General features: G+C 33.4%; 2 protein-coding genes across 5 annotated transcripts; one reads left to right on the top strand and one right to left on the bottom strand.

Annotated features, from left to right (window-relative positions):
• Nucleotides 1–4,034: 4,034 nt before the first annotated feature.
• On the top strand, nt 4,035–15,966 carry LOC107005651 (serine/threonine-protein kinase Nek2). 4 transcript variants are annotated; one of them, XM_015204297.2, is made up of 15 exons: nt 4,035–4,303; nt 5,431–5,575; nt 5,752–5,818; nt 6,205–6,270; nt 7,611–7,657; nt 7,785–7,830; nt 7,952–8,032; nt 8,131–8,173; nt 8,262–8,311; nt 8,399–8,480; nt 8,615–8,664; nt 10,193–10,266; nt 11,246–11,297; nt 13,795–14,214; nt 15,055–15,966. In XM_015204297.2, exons 2-15 carry the CDS (start codon nt 5,490–5,492, stop codon nt 15,715–15,717), a joined length of 1,827 nt encoding a protein of 608 aa, XP_015059783.1. In that variant the 5' UTR covers nt 4,035–4,303; nt 5,431–5,489; the 3' UTR covers nt 15,718–15,966. The 4 variants fall into 4 exon arrangements, with proteins under 4 accessions (XP_015059783.1, XP_027772657.1, XP_015059797.1 ...); XM_027916856.1 differs by having other exon boundaries at nt 4,090–4,257; XM_015204311.2 differs by lacking the exon at nt 4,035–4,303 and adding an exon at nt 4,322–4,428.
• A 135-nt stretch (nt 15,967–16,101) lies between these two features.
• LOC107001087 lies at nt 16,102–18,600 on the bottom strand. Its single transcript, XM_015199268.2, has 3 exons — nt 17,473–18,600; nt 17,009–17,245; nt 16,102–16,930 (listed from the first exon to the last, which is right to left on the bottom strand). The coding sequence occupies exons 1-3, from the start codon at nt 17,839–17,841 to the stop codon at nt 16,304–16,306; spliced, it is 1,233 nt and encodes a 410-aa protein (XP_015054754.1). The 5' UTR covers nt 17,842–18,600; the 3' UTR covers nt 16,102–16,303.
• Between the last annotated feature and the right edge of the window lie 1,022 nt (nt 18,601–19,622).

Genomic DNA, 19,622 nt, shown 5'->3' with positions numbered 1-19,622 from the left:
ATATAATATTTGTACATTCTTCATAATTTGAGTTGGTTATGGACTCAAACAACTAATCATTCATCGAAATTGATTAGGATTCTTGTATTATCTTTAATCTTTCCATTGTCTCATAATAATATTAGTTTCAATTTCACCAAAATTTCATATGGTCTAATATTTCCTCTTTATTATGGTGTTTTTCATAATTAAATTTCTTTAATGGGTTGTATTTGTTCACATATCTAATTAATAACTTAATTCTTATTTATTGTGATACATTTATAGATACACTTTATTTCAGCTTACATACATTATTCTTTCACAATCTTATTGTATTGATACATTAATTATTATCAAGTACAAAATAATACATTATGTAAGTTATACATATCTTTCAAGGCAAACAATACAATACTTGTCAATTTACATAAGATACATAATATTAATATATTATGCACTAATTTTCTAGATATAGTACATAAATTCTAATTTATACTAAATGTATTCATTCACAGCAACTACCACATAGTAATGCATAGATCTCAAATCTAACATCTTATGGACAACAATTACTTATTTAATGTATCTAACATAAATACAATAGTTATCAATTTAAACGAGATACATAAATAGTAATGTATCATGCACTAATTAGATGTGATACGTAAAATTGAATTTATACTAAGTGTATCAATTACATAGCAACTACCTCACAATAATGTATCATCTTAAATCTAACATCTTATGGGCAACAATTATTTATTTAATGTATCTAACATAAATACAATACTTATCAATCAAAACAGAATACATGAATAGTAAAATGCTAAGTAACAAAGATATTCATGATGTATCTTCTCAAAAAATTTTAATAATTTGAATCAAGATTGAGAGGATCTTTAATAAACTAGGAGAAAAAGTTTGCATCTCAAAAATTTCAACAATTTTGAATCAAAATTGAAAGAATCTTCGTTGAATAGGGAGAAGAAAGAATCTTGAATCTCAAAACCTTTGATAATCTTGAATCAAAATTGAAAGGATTTTCGATTAACTTGAAGATTCAAAAGGATATCGTTTGTCTTACAATAATTCCATCACTTTTTCATACTTCATTATGCACCTGCTTACCCAAAATTTTCACAGAAATTTTGAATCAAATCTGAAAGGTCTCTTCGTTGAACGGAAGAAGCAATTTAAATTTTGTATTTCTTCGTTCTATAAGAATTTTCGTGAAGCAAAAGAGAAACTTGATGTTCTTATCAATTTCATCGAACAAATCAAAGGCATACTAGAGAAATGAAAGGTTGAGTGGGAGGGAAAGAAGCTTCATCCAATGAGTTGCATAAATAAAATTGAAGAAGAAATTCATCAATGGAAAAAGGAAAAATCACCAGGTTATTAAATTTGTTCAAAGATAACTAGGATCAAGCAAATAAAAGCGTAATTAATGGGATTTAATTAATTTCCAGATTTTATTCCTTTTTTAGCTCAACAGAAAGATTTTTCTTGTATTAGAATTAATGTATCCGAATGGTGACTTACGTATCCGGAAGGTATAAATTTTAAGGGATTATTGTAATTTGAAAAAAAAAGTAGGGATAAGGTGTAATTAACTCTTTGCACTATCGAATTCATGTAAGTTATACATATTTTTTTATTCCCACCCCCACCTCTCTATTTCACCCCTCTTTGGCACCCGACTGAATCTAGATTTGGACTTAAAAATTTCACATTAGAGTAAAAATGTTCCCTAACAAAGATAATTTCATACAAAAGAAATTCGAATTTGAAACCTCTTGGTTAAGGATAAAAGAGTACTACTACTTTACCACAATCCTTGTTGGTAATAAGTTAAGACTCCGATCTGGTTTGGATTAACTTTTGATTTTTGACTTATTTTTAACATTTTTTATTAAATTAAACGCGTATAAATACTTCTGAAATTAATCGAAACACTTTAAAAATATTGAAAAAAGTTATTTTGATTTAGAAACACTTAAAATAAGTTGATTTAAACAGATTCTTTAAGACCATGGTGTTGGTCCTAGAACTTCTGACATTAGTGAAATCTTATAACACAATAACAGTTGTGCACCTTAAAATTTAAATCTTTTCACTTCATGTACTACAATTCTTTTTTTGTCATTCTCCACTTTTTCTTTTCCCAAGATTAATTATATTTTGATCGAATATAAACTTTACATACTTCGATGAAACATTAATATTTTGAAAATAATCTTCTACCAACTTTATAATTTATTTCATTTTCATTTTGAATGACAAGGTGAACTAAGTTAAGATTATTCTGCACAAAATATCCCGATTAATATAACAATTCGTTTAATTTAGAATAATTCTATTGTTAGACCAACCATTAAAATTAATTGGAGAGAAGAAAATGAAAAAAATGGAAAGTTTTAGTCAAATATGAAATGTGTGAGTTGATTGGATGAATAAATAGGATTCACGGATAAAGAAAGCCTCATAATTGATCACAGGAAAAAAGTTAGGGCCTGGGCCCACATTTCTATACCCGACAAACGCTCCAAGTAATTTATGGCCCACCCGTACACCCCCCTACCCACTTTCAGGCCCATCTACTTAGATTGGTAAAACAAGTGGTCCCCACATATACCCCTAAAATAGTTTGACCATATTTTATACAAATTTCAACACTAGTACATGATAAGATTTGGAATCCAAATAATTTATTATTGTCATTTTTTAAAAATATTTTTTTAAGGTATAAAATACAAAATGACATTTTTACTATATGTATAGCTAGTGAAAAATAGAGTTATAGCTGATGACAGATAATATTATACATCTGATTAATTATTTTTTTCATTCATATTTTCTCATTTTATTAGTTTTCATTTTAGAGGTTTTTAATGTTTAAAATATAATTAATCATCTTTTCTCCTATCCTTGTAAATGTGCAACTTTTTAACTTATTATGTCGTAAGAATTATTTATCTAATGAAATATGCTCTAAAAATTAGTGAATATGATAATTGATGTTGATGAGAGCTAACAATATAAAATAAATATTTTCGTTTGATAATTATAATAAAAAAGGTTATTATATTCAAGTTTGTAAAACCAAATTTGATTTGCTAAATATGTCAAAACAAGATTATGCTAAATCATAATAATTATTCAACATTTTTTTTTTGGAGTGGGGTTGAGGTATTGAGGCAGGTGGGGTTGTCTCCAAAGAGTTTGTCTACTTCTTACTCTCATCATTTTCATTACATTAAGATCCCCAAACTAATAAATTAAAATTAATTAATCTACTTTTAAATTGTTAATCTCCTTTCTCTCTCTATATTTGTCTCCTTCTGCTCCCTCCTTTGTCTCCACTCTCACCATTTTTTTTTAAAAAAAATTCGATTCAATATACTTATAAATTTAAAGTGATATAGTATCCACATTGTACAGTCTGTGTATATTGATCAATCGATATTGGACGTGGTCTGCCTGTATCGTTCATGGCCTGCTCACATCGGTCAATTGACGTCGGACGTGGCCTGCCTGCATCATTCAAAGGTCAGTTGACGTCGGACGTGACCTGTCAACATCGTTCATGACTTACAAACATCAAAATTAACCAACATTAAATTATTAATTTTGTCTCTAAATTACTGATAGTCTTGAAAATTCATTTATCTGATTAACTAAACTTAGATGTATCTATGAGTAGTCAATAACAAGTGATTTCAAACTCGAATAGAAACATGAGATCTTAATAAAAAATTGATATAAGTACTGAAAACAATTTTAAATTTGATAATAATTTATGAATATATTTTATTTGTATTACAAAAGCTAGAATGTATTTATAATCAACAATTAATCAATTAAAAATTCTTTTTAAGATTGTCAATAATCTAAGGATAAAATTACTTTGAAATAAAATGAGTAATAAATAATATAGCTATTTTACCATATTGTTCGATGCTTAATATTAAGTACGAAGACTTATTTAAAATATTAAGTAGGAGTACAATTTTTTTTTAAAAAACTTACTTCACTGCTCCAATAGTACAAATCAATAAATAGTAGTGTAAGAGTAATTATTAAATAAATATTTTCCCCATTATTCTTTTCTTTCTCTCTCTTGTAACAAAAAAACAAAAACAAAAAAAAAAAAACACTATGGAAGAAGAGCAAGAACACTCACTTCTTCTTCCTCATCTTCTTCTTCTTCTGCCTCTACTGCTCTTCTGACCAAAGGCTACGGACGACGTCGTTTTCACATCTCGTTTGCCCTATGTATGCTTCAATGTAGCTCGTGATCCACCAAAGCTTCACGTTTCTGGTTCATCTTTTTCAGCTTTTTCTTTTTCACTTTTTCCCCTTTTCTTGTTTTCAACTTAAATTCAACTGAATCTGTACAATTTTCATGACTGTAACCTATTTCTTCCTTCACTAGCTTCAATGCTGGTAAATGGGAACTTGAAATTTGCTCTATTTTTAGGTTATTTTAGTGAGTTGCCCATTCTGAATCTGCTTTTAGTTTTTTGCTGTTTTTGGGTGTTTGGGGTTTTCTTGTTTTTTTTCTGAGTCTTTGATCTTGTTAAATTTCGAATGCAGTGGTAATAATTGAATGCTGATGTGTTAACTGCAAGGGTTTTGGTACTTTCTTGGTTTTCTTGAATGTCTAACTGTGCAAGGGTTTTGGTTCTTTCTTGAATGTCTAGTCTTGCAGGGGTTTTGGTACTTTCTTGGTTTTCTTGAATGTGTAATTGCTAAAGTTTTGTATATTGTACTGAATACCAACTGTGATTTGGGCGTTTGATTTGTTTATTTAGATGGTAGTCTTGATTGGTTGTATTCCTTGTATTTTAAGAAAGAAAAATGTACCTCATTCATCAGATTACTGTTAATGTTCACAATATTGTCTAAACTCCAACTGGGGTTTTGTAGTTTCTGGTTTCTTGGGATGTATATTCAAATTCTTGGAAGGGATGACTTGATTGAGTCTTGGGTTCTTGCTTTCTTGGTTTGCAACTTTTCTTCCTCTTTAAATATAAGAAAGTGCAACTTATTGTTGCATTAGTTTTTATAATTAACTCGGTACCATGGAAAAAACGGCCTGACTTTTCTTATTACAATAAAAAAGCTTGCATTTGTTTTACTTAAATTGGTGCAGTGTCATGGAAAATTGCAGTTGTCTCCTAATATTAGAACCTTGTTATGAAGATTTTCAGCAATTTGACATGATCTCTAAGTTCTGGGAATCACACTATAATTCCTCGAAATCCCTTTTCTGAATGCTTTGCATATGTGATAATGTGTACCTATATCTGAAGTAATAGCTTTTTGGCAAATGTAGGACTAATTATAATTAGTTGAGTCCCTCTTATTTTTTGTTTTGCATTATTTTTGTCTAAACTTGTAGCCTTTTAGTAGTTTATTAATGTATCTATTTGTTTTTTCCTTTAGCAACGGGATTGGTGCAAGTTAAAGTTTGAACTTTGAAAAGAAAGTCAGTTACGAGCTCAATGGAGCAGTATGAAATATTGGAGCAAATTGGCAAAGGGGCTTTTGGCTCTGCGGTTCTTGTGAAGCATAAGCTTGAAAAGAAGAAGTAAGAACTAGAAAATCTTGTTATTTATATAAGCCGCATACATATAGTTACTATTGCACTTCTACTATTTATCAGTGTATATGAAATCTTCAATCCTGTAAGCAATTGATACTTATCAAAAGATTGTTTGTGAAATAGGAATTAATTTATTCTCTTATAATCCTTCTTATTTCAAGGTATGTACTGAAAAAAATTCGTCTTGCTCGGCAAACGGATAGGACTCGCCGAAATGCACACCAGGAGGTTTGTCTTCTGCTTAAACCATGATATTCTCACCTCCCAGCCTTCCCTATGCCAGTAAACATTGAGTTTTACCATATTCTAGAATTTCAACATATCTGCCTTGAAAGAGGCTCAGAAATTATGTTTTTTGTTTTATTTTGGTATTCTAAGCTTTCAGTAACCAGAAAAGGAGCACTTTGGAGTGTGAAGGAAAAATAAAATCTTCTATACAAAGGGAACTGCAACTCCTTTTGAACATTCTAAGAAAAGAACATAAATCATTTTTGACATCAAATACTTCTACTGCTACTTGATGTACATCTTCATATGTATTCTATGCCATATTATGCTTCGTAGTTGAACTTTCTTAAAACGCCTTGTCGTTTAATTTAACCTTTATTTTGTAGATGGCCCTTATTTCGAGTATGCAAAATCCATTCATTGTGGAGTACAAAGACTCATGGGTGGAGAAGGTGCTAACAGTACTTATCTTTCATGTCCTGTTCTTTTCTTTCCTTTCTATGATACTTCTAATATTTTGATAGAACAATTGATATATGTGTTTTTCTTTTGGGGATATAAATTAAGGAGTTCCATTTCTGTTATCCATAAAGCATGTAGAAGTATTGGGCAGGTTATAGGTAAATCTGCAAGGGGAATTTGCTTGAAACTTCTATAAGTAATGAAGCCAATTGTTTCATGATATGCGAATCCCTATACCAATAAAATAACTTTTTAAAGGAACTTATTTGCAGGAAATCAGTTTGTTATGTGGCAATAAACTTTGTTGTCTTGTAAATGTCAGAGCGACCTTAATGGAGTGTGTTCAGGCAGAAGCTGTTTGACCATAATTTGGAGTATTATTGGTACACTTTGATTTTGGGAAGTATAAGGGAGATGTTTTATTGCAATAATGATGCATGTCAATTTGCTGATAAAAATAAGGAGCAGAAAAGATGAGAACAGTGTAATCAAAACTTTCAAAGTGCTCAAGCACATATTTAATTGCCATCTCTTTGTCATCTAAGGGGAAGGAATCAGCTAACATATGTGCATACATTTCTTTGCAGCTATGATCCCCTATTTATCCACCTGGATGTGCATGGAGTTTCTTAAATGGACCCAGCAAACACTCTATAGTTTTTTTTAACTGTAGTTTTCTCTTTTTTTTTTTAATTTTTCTTTTACCTTTTTACTTTTTCTCTTTCGTATGAACCATTTTAGTTTTNGCATGGAGTTTCTTAAATGGACCCAGCAAACACTCTATAGTTTTTTTTAACTGTAGTTTTCTCTTCTTTTTTTTTTAATTTTTCTTTTACCTTTTTACTTTTTCTCTTTCGTATGAACCATTTTAGTTTTTGGTGCGGCATAATTGGAATTGAGACTGTTTTAAGTTTAGTGGTTGGATTTAAAACCTGCGTTATGTGAGCAGAGTGGGGATACCACTAGAGAAGAAAAGTTGTGTAGACAAGTTTAATTTAAAACTGCAAGTACTTTATCATTGTTGGGCCTCTCTTACATGCTGTTTTTAGTACTAGTACAATGAAGGTGCTCCTCAAACAGGTTATACCCTTTATATCATAAAATTAAGAAACATACCAGTGCCTGACATTATCTAGGATTACTGCTAAAATCTCTGTCAAGCTCTTCTCTTTTGCATCCTTTTACTCTCTTTTTTCTTTACATTCCTTTTATATCTGGGATATCTTTGATTCTCTCAGCATGTGTTGTAGCACTACTTGACTGCTGCGGTGTTTATCAAATGGTATTCAAAGCTTAACTGGGATTTTCTTTTTTGCGCCTTCTCTTGCAGGGTTGCTATGTGTGCATAGTCATAGGTTATTGCGAAGGTGGAGACATGTAAGTGACCTTTTCCTGCTTACACTATGTAGTTTGATTCCAGTTGTCTCTAATGACCTTGGAAGTAGCCATAATAGCGGCATGCTTGCTTTATTGTAATGACATCCATTTTACTTCAACTTTGCAGGGCAGAGGCCATAAAAAAAGCAAAGGGTGTCCATTTTCTTGAAGAGGTAACCTTCTGCAGTTTGCATCTTTTGCCCAATGTTCAGTTAAAGTTTAAAGAGTTATTTTAAAAGTTAAACTGTCATTTATCTGTCATTGGTGTCTAACCATGTCATGAACTGTTTATAGAAACTATGCAAGTGGCTTGTTCAACTCTTAATGGCTCTTGACTACTTGCACACGAATCATATCCTTCATCGTGATGTCAAGGTTTGCTGTCATTTGCTTTTTACTGGGTGGATTCATAGACTTGTTACTTCTTAACCTTGCTTCTCCTTTAAACTTTGTGTTTTTAACATCTTTTGCAGTGCTCGAATATATTTCTAACTAGAGAGCAGGATATTCGTCTAGGTTAGTTTGCTCATTTCCGTTTCAGGCTTCTTGAAATTTCTATATTATAATACTTTACTGAAGGACAAGAACGACATACTACTTGCAGGTGATTTTGGACTTGCCAAGATGTTGACTTCAGATGACCTTGCTTCCTCGGTAAATAATGTTGCTGTAGCTTTTTACCTAAAAGATTTCACGTTTTTCAATATTGTGTAGCTAAGTTATTCTTGCTTAATTTTTTAGATTGTTGGAACCCCCAGTTACATGTGCCCTGAGCTTCTTGCCGACATACCTTATGGATCTAAGTCGGATATATGGTCTCTAGGTAATACAGATACACATCAAGTGCCACACATATTACATGCTGGCACGCATCAGTGCCTGATTCTATGTTTAGTTGTCATACATAGTGGGCACTAATGTGAAGGTGCACTCATATTTCTTTGATTTTCTATCCAGGATGCTGTATATATGAAATGGCTGCATTTAAGCCAGCATTCAAGGCATTTGTAAGTTTCTGATGACCTTGTAGCTGTCTAACCTTATTACTCAAACAATTTTCTTGTCAGCATGATGCATACCATTACTTTGTGGGATTACACAGGGGTTGTTATTGCTTGATGCAGCCCATGTTTTACAGAAGTGATTATTCATATCATTTATCTGAATATTTCAGTAAGTTCAGCTAGTAGATTTTTTTCTTTTCAAATGAAACTAGAACTGTAGTTGTTGCAGCTTGTCCAATGGTCATTTTTTAACCACTATCAATGTAAAGAATTCCAATGAACTTCTGATGTAATTTGTTGCTGTGCATGTTCTAGGTGTTGGTATTATGACTCCAGAGAGATGTTAAAAGAAGATTCAAGTGTGTAGCACTTGATGGAAATTGACAGCATGTTTGGATTATAAAAATTGTGATGAGCATGAAGTTTAGTTGGGTCTACTGAGCTTGATTCTAGAAAAAATAATAATTGAATCTAAGATGAATAGCGGGTTTATTTATTGGCGAATCTAGGATTTTCTAGAACATGGGTGCACCACTAAAAAAAAAGAAGGAAAAAAGTGTGTTCCTCTAAGTAAATTACTCAACATTCGACCAAGTGCACCATTTAGCCTTCTTGTAGCATGAGTGCCAACAAATAATACTATACTAATTTTAAAATATATATATATATATATATATATATATAATATGAAACCACAGATTCATGTGCCTCATATTTCAGGATATAAAGTCACCCCTCTTTAATTGGAAGAATGAAACATATATGAGAAATTGGATATTTACTTGTCCTGTTTATATGTGAAACTAACAAAAGATATATTTTGTTTATGCCAATTGCCATGTTTTAACTAATGAGCCATGAGGGTTTTCTATCTTCCCATTGGAGCTCCACTAAGAATAGAAATAATCAAGTGTTCTTTATGAAGAATTGCACCTCATTTCTTCATTGTGTGCTGCAAACCAAAAGCTAGCTCATAAGGGGAGGATTGACCTAGTACATATAAGCAGAACACCATTCCATTCCCCGATGACCTAACCAACCTAACCAATGTGGGATTCTAAGTTCTATCACCATCCTTCACACCCAAGCCCAACTAGAGCATGAATCGGGAACCCAAATGGGGATAGACTTGACTCTAATGCTATGTAAAGATTTGACACTTGGGCTTAACTCAACTCCAAAATTAGTTCATGAGAGAAGGATTGTTGAAGTCCATATAAGCAGAACCATTCCCCAACCGATGTGGGATGGTAACCCACTCTATCAAGATGTTCAATGTGGGACTCTAACCCCCTCTAACAAGTACTTTTGGGAGATCACAACCCTTGTCTTCCTTCTTATACTTCAATAAATGGATGATTGCTTTATGACTCTACTTATGATGTAGTTATTGGGTAATGTTACTTCAACTTTTATAAACTAACCCTTGCTATCCATATGTTTTTAAGGCTTTTGCATTTTGCTATTCACTTTCCTATTGATGGATATTTTTGGTCTTTCAAACTTATGCTATTTATACTTGTTGACATAGGATATGCAAGCACTCATCAACAAAATAAACAAGTCTATTGTGGCACCACTTCCGACAAAATACTCTGGTCCATTGTAAGTCGTTCATTTGATTGAGTTTTGTTTTGTCATGGTGTATGTTTACATGTATAAGTGCTGCCTTCTTATTTTGGACTGTGATTTCTTAAGCTGGACTTCTAGAACTGTTGAAGGACGTCCCTCGTTCGATTTTAAATGATTTCTTCTCTTGGAGAACAATCTTAAAAATACAAGTCTATTTTGAACTTATAAACAGGCGATCAACAGATGGGAATAAAATTGTAGCAGCTTAACTAGTCGAGTGTACCTTTGGTTTTAATTTAGTGAGGTTCAGTATCTAAGCATGCCTTGGTTGAAAGAAAAGCCAATAAAAGGATTTTAAAGTTAAATTACACTAACCACTCTTAAGGGCATTTAAATCCCTCTACTTCCATTGTGCTTCCAGTCTAATGCAAAAAATGACAGGCCTCCCTGTGTAGACTTGCATGAATGGAATTAATTTTGTTTTATCATCAAATTCCCAAGTACCAACATGACAGGCTTACCAACATAGATTTTTGTAAAATAAATTTTGAGATGTTAAAGGAGAATAAACTAGCAATTTTAAAGGAAAAGCCAATGAAAATCAACAATCATTTTTAACTGCATCTTCCCTCTCGGCCCCTTTCTATTCCTCGGTGGAGGACATATTTCTACTTGGTGCTATCTAAAGGAAAAATTGGATGGAAGGAGATAATGCATTAGTTTGGAGGTCAGGAAGGCAGGTCTTCATTATTATGATAAACAACTCAAGGTTGTTTTGGAATCATTATGACGACAGGAAGAGTCTATTCTTCACTTCTTATAGCCTCTATTTTCAATGTACTACTTTTGTTAGTAAAGGAACAGCGAGATCCAAAAATTAAGAGGGGATGTTTACGTGCCTCAGCAATTATGTATTGAACTCTTTTTTTGACTTAATATACGAGAAACTCTACCCTTGAATGAGAATCTTTTATTTAACTCTGCTTATTCACTTCTCTTATTTGCCTTCCAGCCGAGGTCTTGTCAAAAGCATGCTGCGGAAAAACCCAGAACTGAGGCCAAGCGTATGATTCCTCTTCATCTGTATTTTTATAGGTTTATTTACATCTTAGCCATTATGGTATTGCCTTAAGATCTCTTATGGGATTAACTAAGAAACTTGAACTGGTAGTTTATTGTGCATATTGTGTCATCTGCATAATTGGATTATGTTTTTAGAGAGAGATCTGCATATGATGGAGTTATTTTGAAGCTAAACCAACAGAAGCTTATAAATGCTGTACTGCTGTCTCAACATCTTTACTTGAAAATTAAATATGTGACTATGAGGTTGTTGTTTGTTACATTTCTTTCGTGAATCTCCTGCCTTCCATGCCTTGCTTTACACCATAATGTAAGACACTTCCCCCAACTTATGTTTCATCCAATATTAGAAACATTCAATTCTTCATCTTTTGTTTTTGCTCTTTCCTATTTATGATTTTTTTGGTTGGTAATACTTTCACAAGACAAAATCCTTAAGTGAGATGCACACATTTTCTAATCATTCTTCCAGAACCTGTATGGCAACTATCTTTTCGACGTTATTTGAAGAAAAAAGGCAGGTAGACATGATCTTCTGGTAATGTCAAAAATCTTAATGAATACCAAGTTGATGAGTCATCATTTGATGGAAGGTAACGGGATTAAACAAGGAAACTTAGACCTGAATTTTGCTATCAATATGCTTCTTCTGCAGTTAATGATTTGTAGCATTTGCAACAAATTTTATTAGTAATTATCTTTCTCAATATTTTTTTTTATTAGTAATTATCCCAAGCATCATAGTATATCTGAATTTAATATCACTAAGGGGTCGTTTGGTGAAGTGTATTAAAAAAATAATGCATGCATTAACCTTGTGTATTACTAGTACCTTGTTTGGTACTCTTTTCCAACCTATGTATAACTAATGCAAGCATTACTTATACACTCTATTGTGCATTAAGGTCTGTATTGCTAATACCATGGATTTCTAGGTATTAGCAATGCAATGCTTTTAATGCATGCATTAACTCAATTAAAGACCCAAAATTGCCCCTCAATACCTTTTTTAATATCTTTTCCACCATAATAGTGTAGGACATCTTTGTAAATAATTTTTTTAATGCATGCATTCTATATTTCTATTTTTAATGCATCAAACCAAACAATGAATAAAAATCATGTATAATTAATGCAATCATAACTAATACATGCATTGCTAATGCAAGCATTACTAATACATTCTATTTTACATTATATTAATACACTGTACCAAACGACCCTAAGTATACCACAACCACGACACAAAATGCTCCTTCTAGTTTCCTGTATTGAAGTTACGTATTTCAAAAGAAAAAAAAAATCCTCCTAGTTTCCTGTATTCTATTTTATGTATTCATATGATTCGACTGGTTCAGTAACAATTGTCCTGCGTGTGGCTTTCTGTCAGCAGTACTCTCTAGCCTGCGATACCTGTTATTTTTAGTCTTAGATTACCTATGTGGACTGATTGACATGCATAGGTGGAGAAGAAGTCCCTCTTCAATATGTAACAAGCCAAATGTTTTAATGTTTCACAAATAGTGATATTGTCTGGTTATGTAAAATATGCAAAGGAATTAATTGCTCCTAAGAGCAGACATCACAGATCTGAACCCTTCCACATACTTGTATTAAGTGGAGAAGGGTAGAGGGGTAGAGGAGGGGGCCATTATCCATCCACAGAGAACAGTCACCACAAGCTATGAGGAATTTCTTTGTTATTAAATAAGAAAAAACAACTAGCAATTCCTAAGAACGGGGAATTATACTCTGACCCTGTATTAGGGATTATATTGAAGAAAACCAAAGGACATGTCATCTCTTTCTTAGTCTTGTTGCATCTAATTTGAGAAGTTGTAGCCTTAATTTACGTTTATGCTAAAAGTGCAAGGATCTTTACTCATTACTTTTATATAGTGGCGTAATATCAACAGCATAGATGACATGTCTCATCATTTTGCCCACATAATGCAAATATCTTGAGGAAGCATTTCATGTTTTCTTGTCTTTAGCTTTGAAATATGAAGCCTTTCATAATTGATGATTATCTTTGAGTGCTGGCTTAGAAGGAGCTTCTCTTCTGAAGAACAGGAGTGTTTTTTAATATATAACTGAGAGTAGTAATTCTAACAAAAACGAAAGGATTAGCATGTTAACACTTAAAACAGTAGGTCTTTCTGTTCATAAATTTCTGCTTAAATTAACTTTTAAAGCATGAAAATACAGGAAGCGTAACTCCTTAAATTACTTTCTCGCAGACGCTATTCAATACTGACCACAAAAGGTTGAAATATGTCTCTTTGGCTTATTTAGAGTGCTTCTATTGTTCCGTCAGATTAGTTTTCTAGACTGTTGGTTTGTAGCCAAAATTGATCTAGTGAACCGATCAGCTCTTAAAATATAAAGTTAAAAGTGAATCTGCTCAGACTGAAACTTCGAACATATTTTGATTGCAATATTCAGGCTGACTTAAAATATTTTTTTTGTTATACACAGGCAGCAGAACTTCTTAGGAATCCACTTCTTCAGCCATATGTGATTAATACACATCTCAAACTTAATGGCCCTAGACGCAACAGTTTACCTGCTTGTTTGCCTGATAATGATGTAAAGAAAACCAGATTTGCAATTTCTGAAAGCACTCCTGTCACAAAGAACAGAGAGAAGCGAATGTCATGTGGAAATGATAGGACTTTGAATCCTAGTGTCTCTGATCACGATTATACTTTTTCAAATCGTAGATATCCAAAAACACCAAGCAGAGTATCTGAATTGTCTGTTGGAAGCCCTGATAGAGGATCAACTGTCACAAAAAAAATCACTTCTAAAGCTTTGCTTGTGAATAAGAATCCAAAGGTGATCGTGCCAAAATTGACTACTCCAAGAAGACAAGTGGATCTAAGGAACAGCGATATGGTAAGGTTACAAGTAAAAGGTTATCCATTTTACTTCTTTCTATTTTATAAAAATAAATGGATTTTATTCTAGACAAGAACGTCCAAGCGATTCAACTGATGTACAACAAAGTAGGCAAATACCAATATATAAAAACTAATATATTCAATAGTTTGTCATTGCAACAGATTTAGAGAAAATGGTTTCTCACTAAATCTTTGATGGTGTCAACTTATATGTGAAAAGAAAAGCCAGTATCCTAAAATTTACCTAATATTGTTATATTCATTTGGATCTTGATGAACTGTTTGGAATGCCCAAACCAGGATATGTTCCATCAAATTAGCTTTAGATAATTGCTAGTAACAATTTTAATATTCATTTTCACAATTATTATTATATGATAAACTAGTTAGATTAAAATACAATGCGAGTGAAATCGAATAACGTCACACGACAGAGCAGAAAAACCAAAAAGAAAATAAAAGAACACATTGAAGATAGGCAGACCTCAACACAGAAGCTCAAGATGAATTGTGTCTTGTTTCACTTTTTGTGTATAGAAAATAGAGTAGACTAGGTAGATTCCCTAGTAGATTCATTTGATAAGGTTCTCTGTAAATTCTATTCTTTCGTAGCTGAGTGGTTTGGTCTCTCAGTAATTATGCCTTTGTACTGCTTTATTAGTGCCTTCGTGTACCAACTTCTTACCAGTTTAAAAATGAAGAAAATAACATGTGGTTGCTTTTATATCTATGCTCTGAAAATCATGGATATAAGCTTATGTACTTAAAGCAGTAATATGATTATATGAAATTCTAGTTCCCAACACCTGTCGTTTGACTACTCTATGCTTGACAGGCTTCACGAACCCTGGTGAAGAGATCTGTTTCTACAACTCGTAGGGCATCTTTGCCATTGACAAACAAGGCAGCAGTTCAAGAATTACCTCGAAGGCCGAGTCTCAGTTTTCTTGACTGTATTAAGTCTCCTGATGTTTCTGTCAATGCCCCTCGAATTGACAAGATGCTTGAGTTTCCATTAGCTTCATATGAAGATCCTTTCCATCCTATACGCCGAACATCATCAAACTCTGCGCAAGGTTCCTCTGGCTCACCACAAGCTGAGTATTCAGTTATGAAAGACAAATGTACCATACAGATTCCTGACAGTAAATTTGATCGAATGAGTTGCAATGATGCTTGGCAAGGGTATGAAGGCCCCATGGTGCATGTTAATAGAGAGGACATAACTGATTCTTCTGATCAAAATGCCACTGCTGGTGCATCTAGCCGAACTTCATCTGACACAAGACGCCGCCGTTTTAACATGTCATCTTATAAGCAACGGGCTGAAGCCCTGGAGGGACTACTCGAGTTCAGTGCTAGACTCTTGCAAGAAGACAGATTCGATGAACTTGGTGTCTTATTGAAGCCATTTGGACCAGAAAAAGTTTCTCCGAGGGAAACTGCTATTTGGTTGACCAAGAGCATAAAGGAAAATGCTCCTAAACAGGAAGATTAATTCTAAGAACATTCAATGTGTATAAAGTAGTCTTTGCTGTAATATTTTCTGTAGGTGCCCAGATTTTGCTAAGTAGAGGCAGTCATAAGCTGAAACATTAATTCATAGCTAGGATCTCCTGTTACCCTTACCCCTTGCATATTTAGCAAATTCACGAAGTACTGAAAGGATAATATGGATGAGAAAACAGGTTCTTTAATTCCACTAGAAATATTATTGCTTATGGATTGTCCCAATGTTAGCCATCTATTTTTGCCGAATTAGAGAGTGCTTGTTATGCTTCTTGTCTCTTTTATTTTTGGGTGCTTTTACTCGACTTGAGACACCAAGCTAAAGAATTTAAACATCAGTTTTCATCAAAAATTGGGTGGTACCCAATTTTTGGTGTCAGGTTGCAGTTCTCCTTGTGCACTTGGCTTCTCTAATAATAGAGATATTTTAAGGAAAATGGAGTTTGAGTGACCAAGATGGAACCAGTACGTGCTCAGAGGAGCTGATGTAAATGGCTGAGAGAGAGCAATAAACAGCTGTAAATTTCATGTGCTAGTCACTCTTACCTTTCAGACAGTGAGAGATCTTCCAGAAGTCAAATGGTAGACAATATGCTGGCGGAATCAACCTTGACATGCTTGATGGACTTTGCTTGTTTGTAAAGCTTAAGTAACCAGGCTTCATGGCTTTCTGGGACATTGTGTCTCCTGCTGTGGATAGGTGTTTCTTCCCTTCTAGAGTCAGGTATGCCTGTTATCCCATCCATTGATGGTGTGCGCTTGCTTTTTCTTATAATGCTCCAATTGGGTCGTTGTCTGGGTTCACTATGTGACCTAGCTTTTGCTCTTGAGGATTCTGTATTGGACATGTATGTTAGTGCTAAAGTAGCACTAGAAAAAATGGAGTTCGGATTTTCTGAGTGTGGAATGGAAAATGGGGTTTTGGAAGATGTGGTTGTTGACACATTAGAGCAATGTTCAAAACCTTTTTCTGGTGTCTTGAAGGAAAAATCCTCTATATGCCTGTCATAACTTATTGTGCTCATATCACTCAGTGTAGAGGGACTTGGACATGTCTGAAGTACTTGATGACTCCTCCTTGACACTGAAAAACGACGAGCCTCAGAGGTGCTCAATCCATTTTCCATTCCAGCAGATCTGTTTTTCGTGCTATTATTCTTCTGAACTCTCCCTTTTTCTTGAATGCTAACATCCATCTTTTCCTGCCATTTTAAATCTTGTCATTTCCATTCATGTGTTGGTACACTCAAAATTCGGCATGAGGAGAAGAGGAGACTTACAATTCTGCAGGCTCTGGTAAGTTGATTGTTCCCAGATGATACTTTCTGACTCTTTCTTGAGTTTGGTGTATGTGCTTCTTCGGTCATCTGAACTCTTTGAACACGAGCCCTTAGTTGAATGACCATAAGAGAGTGCATGCGTCTCACCATTGCTGCTGTCTGTTTCCTCACTAGGTGACCCCTTACCAGTGCCTGTAATCTAACCAGGCTTCTTAGGGTGCGCAATGCTTTCCTAGCCTGCATAAACATCAGTCACGCTTTCAAACCATTTTTCACCTTTTAGCATTTAACCTTATTTATTTAGCCCTACATAGTTTACAAGTGCATGTTCATTGACCTTATTGTGAGAACAAGGTCCTCTCCATAATAGGTAACTTAGTGCAATTTATGAGGATCAAATGAAACCAAACATGCTTTACCTAGTTTAAAATAAACAAGAATACACTCGTGGTTTGAATGGTTACCAAATAAGAACGGAAAACAGCTTGGATTTTGGTGGCAGCTGCATCCTTAACACGTCTGGTAGTGTATGCCTTTGGTTCTATAGCTCCTTTTGCTGTTAGGCTTGCTTTGTGGAGTTTCTCCAGAATGTCTAACTCCAGCATTGAACCTTGTGTGTTTAGTTGGTGATCAAAAGTTAAGTCGAATGATCTATTACTCTTATGGCTGTTTCTCTCCATGCTTGATGATTTCTTGAAACTCCATCTCCTTTTCGCCTTTGGAGTTGTTGGGATTCCCACACTTTCTATTGATTTATATTCTTTCTTTTCCCTTTCCTCCTTTTTCCCCATCACCATTAGGAAGTTTCTGATCCATTTGCTTGCCTTCCCCATTTCTTGTATTACCTTTCAATCTATTTCACTCAATAGTTTAGAAGTATTTTCACTTGACTTCCCTTGAATTGGATGAATGAAATGTCAGAAAGAATTTGAGTCATATCAATGTGGATGAGTACACTGATATAATGAGGTTAAGGCCTGCATTGTTTCTTGGTTTTGTTATTTCATTGACCTTTTTTTTCTGTGTATGTTTTAAAAGTGAATATTCAAATGGTTTTGGTGGTGCAACTCTTAATACAAGTCATTTTCACAGTATTTGTTGTGGCCAAGGCCTGCAAATGAGCCTCTTGTCTTGCCATTTGCAACTAAAGTGAAACTTGGACAATAGATTTCTTTGTATGTATTGGAGGTTTCTCAATTGAGACACTTATTTTGTTTTTAGTCAGAGCTGCATGCAAATCTCAATAACACCACAACTGTAGTCTTTTCCATAGAATATGTACAAAAATGACTGAAAGAATACACAACATATACTTTGGTTATGTATAGATATGTGTATTATATGTATTTTTAGAATACAAGTATACACAATCTATATATTGTGTACGTATTTTGTAGTTTAGATCACTCAAAGGCATTAGAATGTAATTTTCCCTCTCTCTTATCAAAAGCATCACATTTGGCCCATAAAAGAATGATACTTCCTTTTTCTCAAATTAATCTGTCTTAAAATGTAAAATATCTAAGGCAGGCAACCTAGATTTGTTCTTGAGAGATTTTTCAACATTACACCGCACTCAGCCTTGTCAACGTATATAACTTACATCGTCTTTTTTTTAATCATTGAGTAGTTTAATATGTGTCAATACATGAAAATAAATATCAACACCTAATTATGGTTGAGTTAACCATAATTAGCCACATTAAAACCTAGATGATCAATTTATTAAACTTTCAACTGCTTTACCCTCAATGTAAAACAGAACTCTTTGAAATTTTTTTTGTACCTAACCTTTGATGTGTATGTTTATTACTTGTATCTTTTGGTTTGTTATTATTTGTTGGATTAAAGACGTTATTGTCGTGTCCATTTGACTTCTGTGATCTACATTAACATCACCTATCTCCAATTTATTTTATTTTATTCAAAAAGTTTAACATACTCACGTAAGTTCTTCTTTCTGTGTTTCAATTGTTGAAAGTATGTTTTACGTTACAAAGAAACAAGAAAAACGCTTCTCTTAACAACAACAACAACGACAACATACCCAATAAAATCTTATTGAGTGGGATATGAAAAGGCAGAATATACGCAGACGACACCTCGTGGAAGTAGAGATGTTGTTTCCGAAAGACCCTCCCAGCTCAAGAAGAGCACTTTTCTCGAAAGAAACACACAACTTTAATAATAATTTTCAAATATCCATAATATAAACTTTTTGATAACCAGAAAAAAAAAACAAAAAAAAACTAAACCTTGCTTAGCCACATGCGGGTCTGCACCAAAGGTGATAATATATTTTAATGAAGTATTTAAGAAAATTTGGACAACTTTACAAGTCATTAAGATGGTTTATTAAAAATGTTAATTTTGAAATAAAAACCCAATTTTCTAGAATAAAAATAAAATATAGTATAAGAATAACTACACCAATTTACCTGATATTGCAGTTGTGCTTCAACCGTTTTTGGGGACTATTAAGAACCTAACTACTTAGAGCTTTGAAAAATGAAACAAAAATATTGTACACTTGGTTAGGGAGACTATTGTTCTACTTAATCTTGTACTTGGCTAGTAATTGAAAGTAACACTTCAAAGTTTTAACCCCCCCCCC

The sequence above is a fragment of the Solanum pennellii genome, chromosome 1 (assembly GCF_001406875.1).
Source record: "Solanum pennellii chromosome 1, SPENNV200".
Lineage (NCBI taxonomy): Eukaryota > Viridiplantae > Streptophyta > Magnoliopsida > Solanales > Solanaceae > Solanum > Solanum pennellii.
Note: the sequence above shows the minus strand (reverse complement) of the source record. Positions and strands in the feature narration are given on the sequence as shown.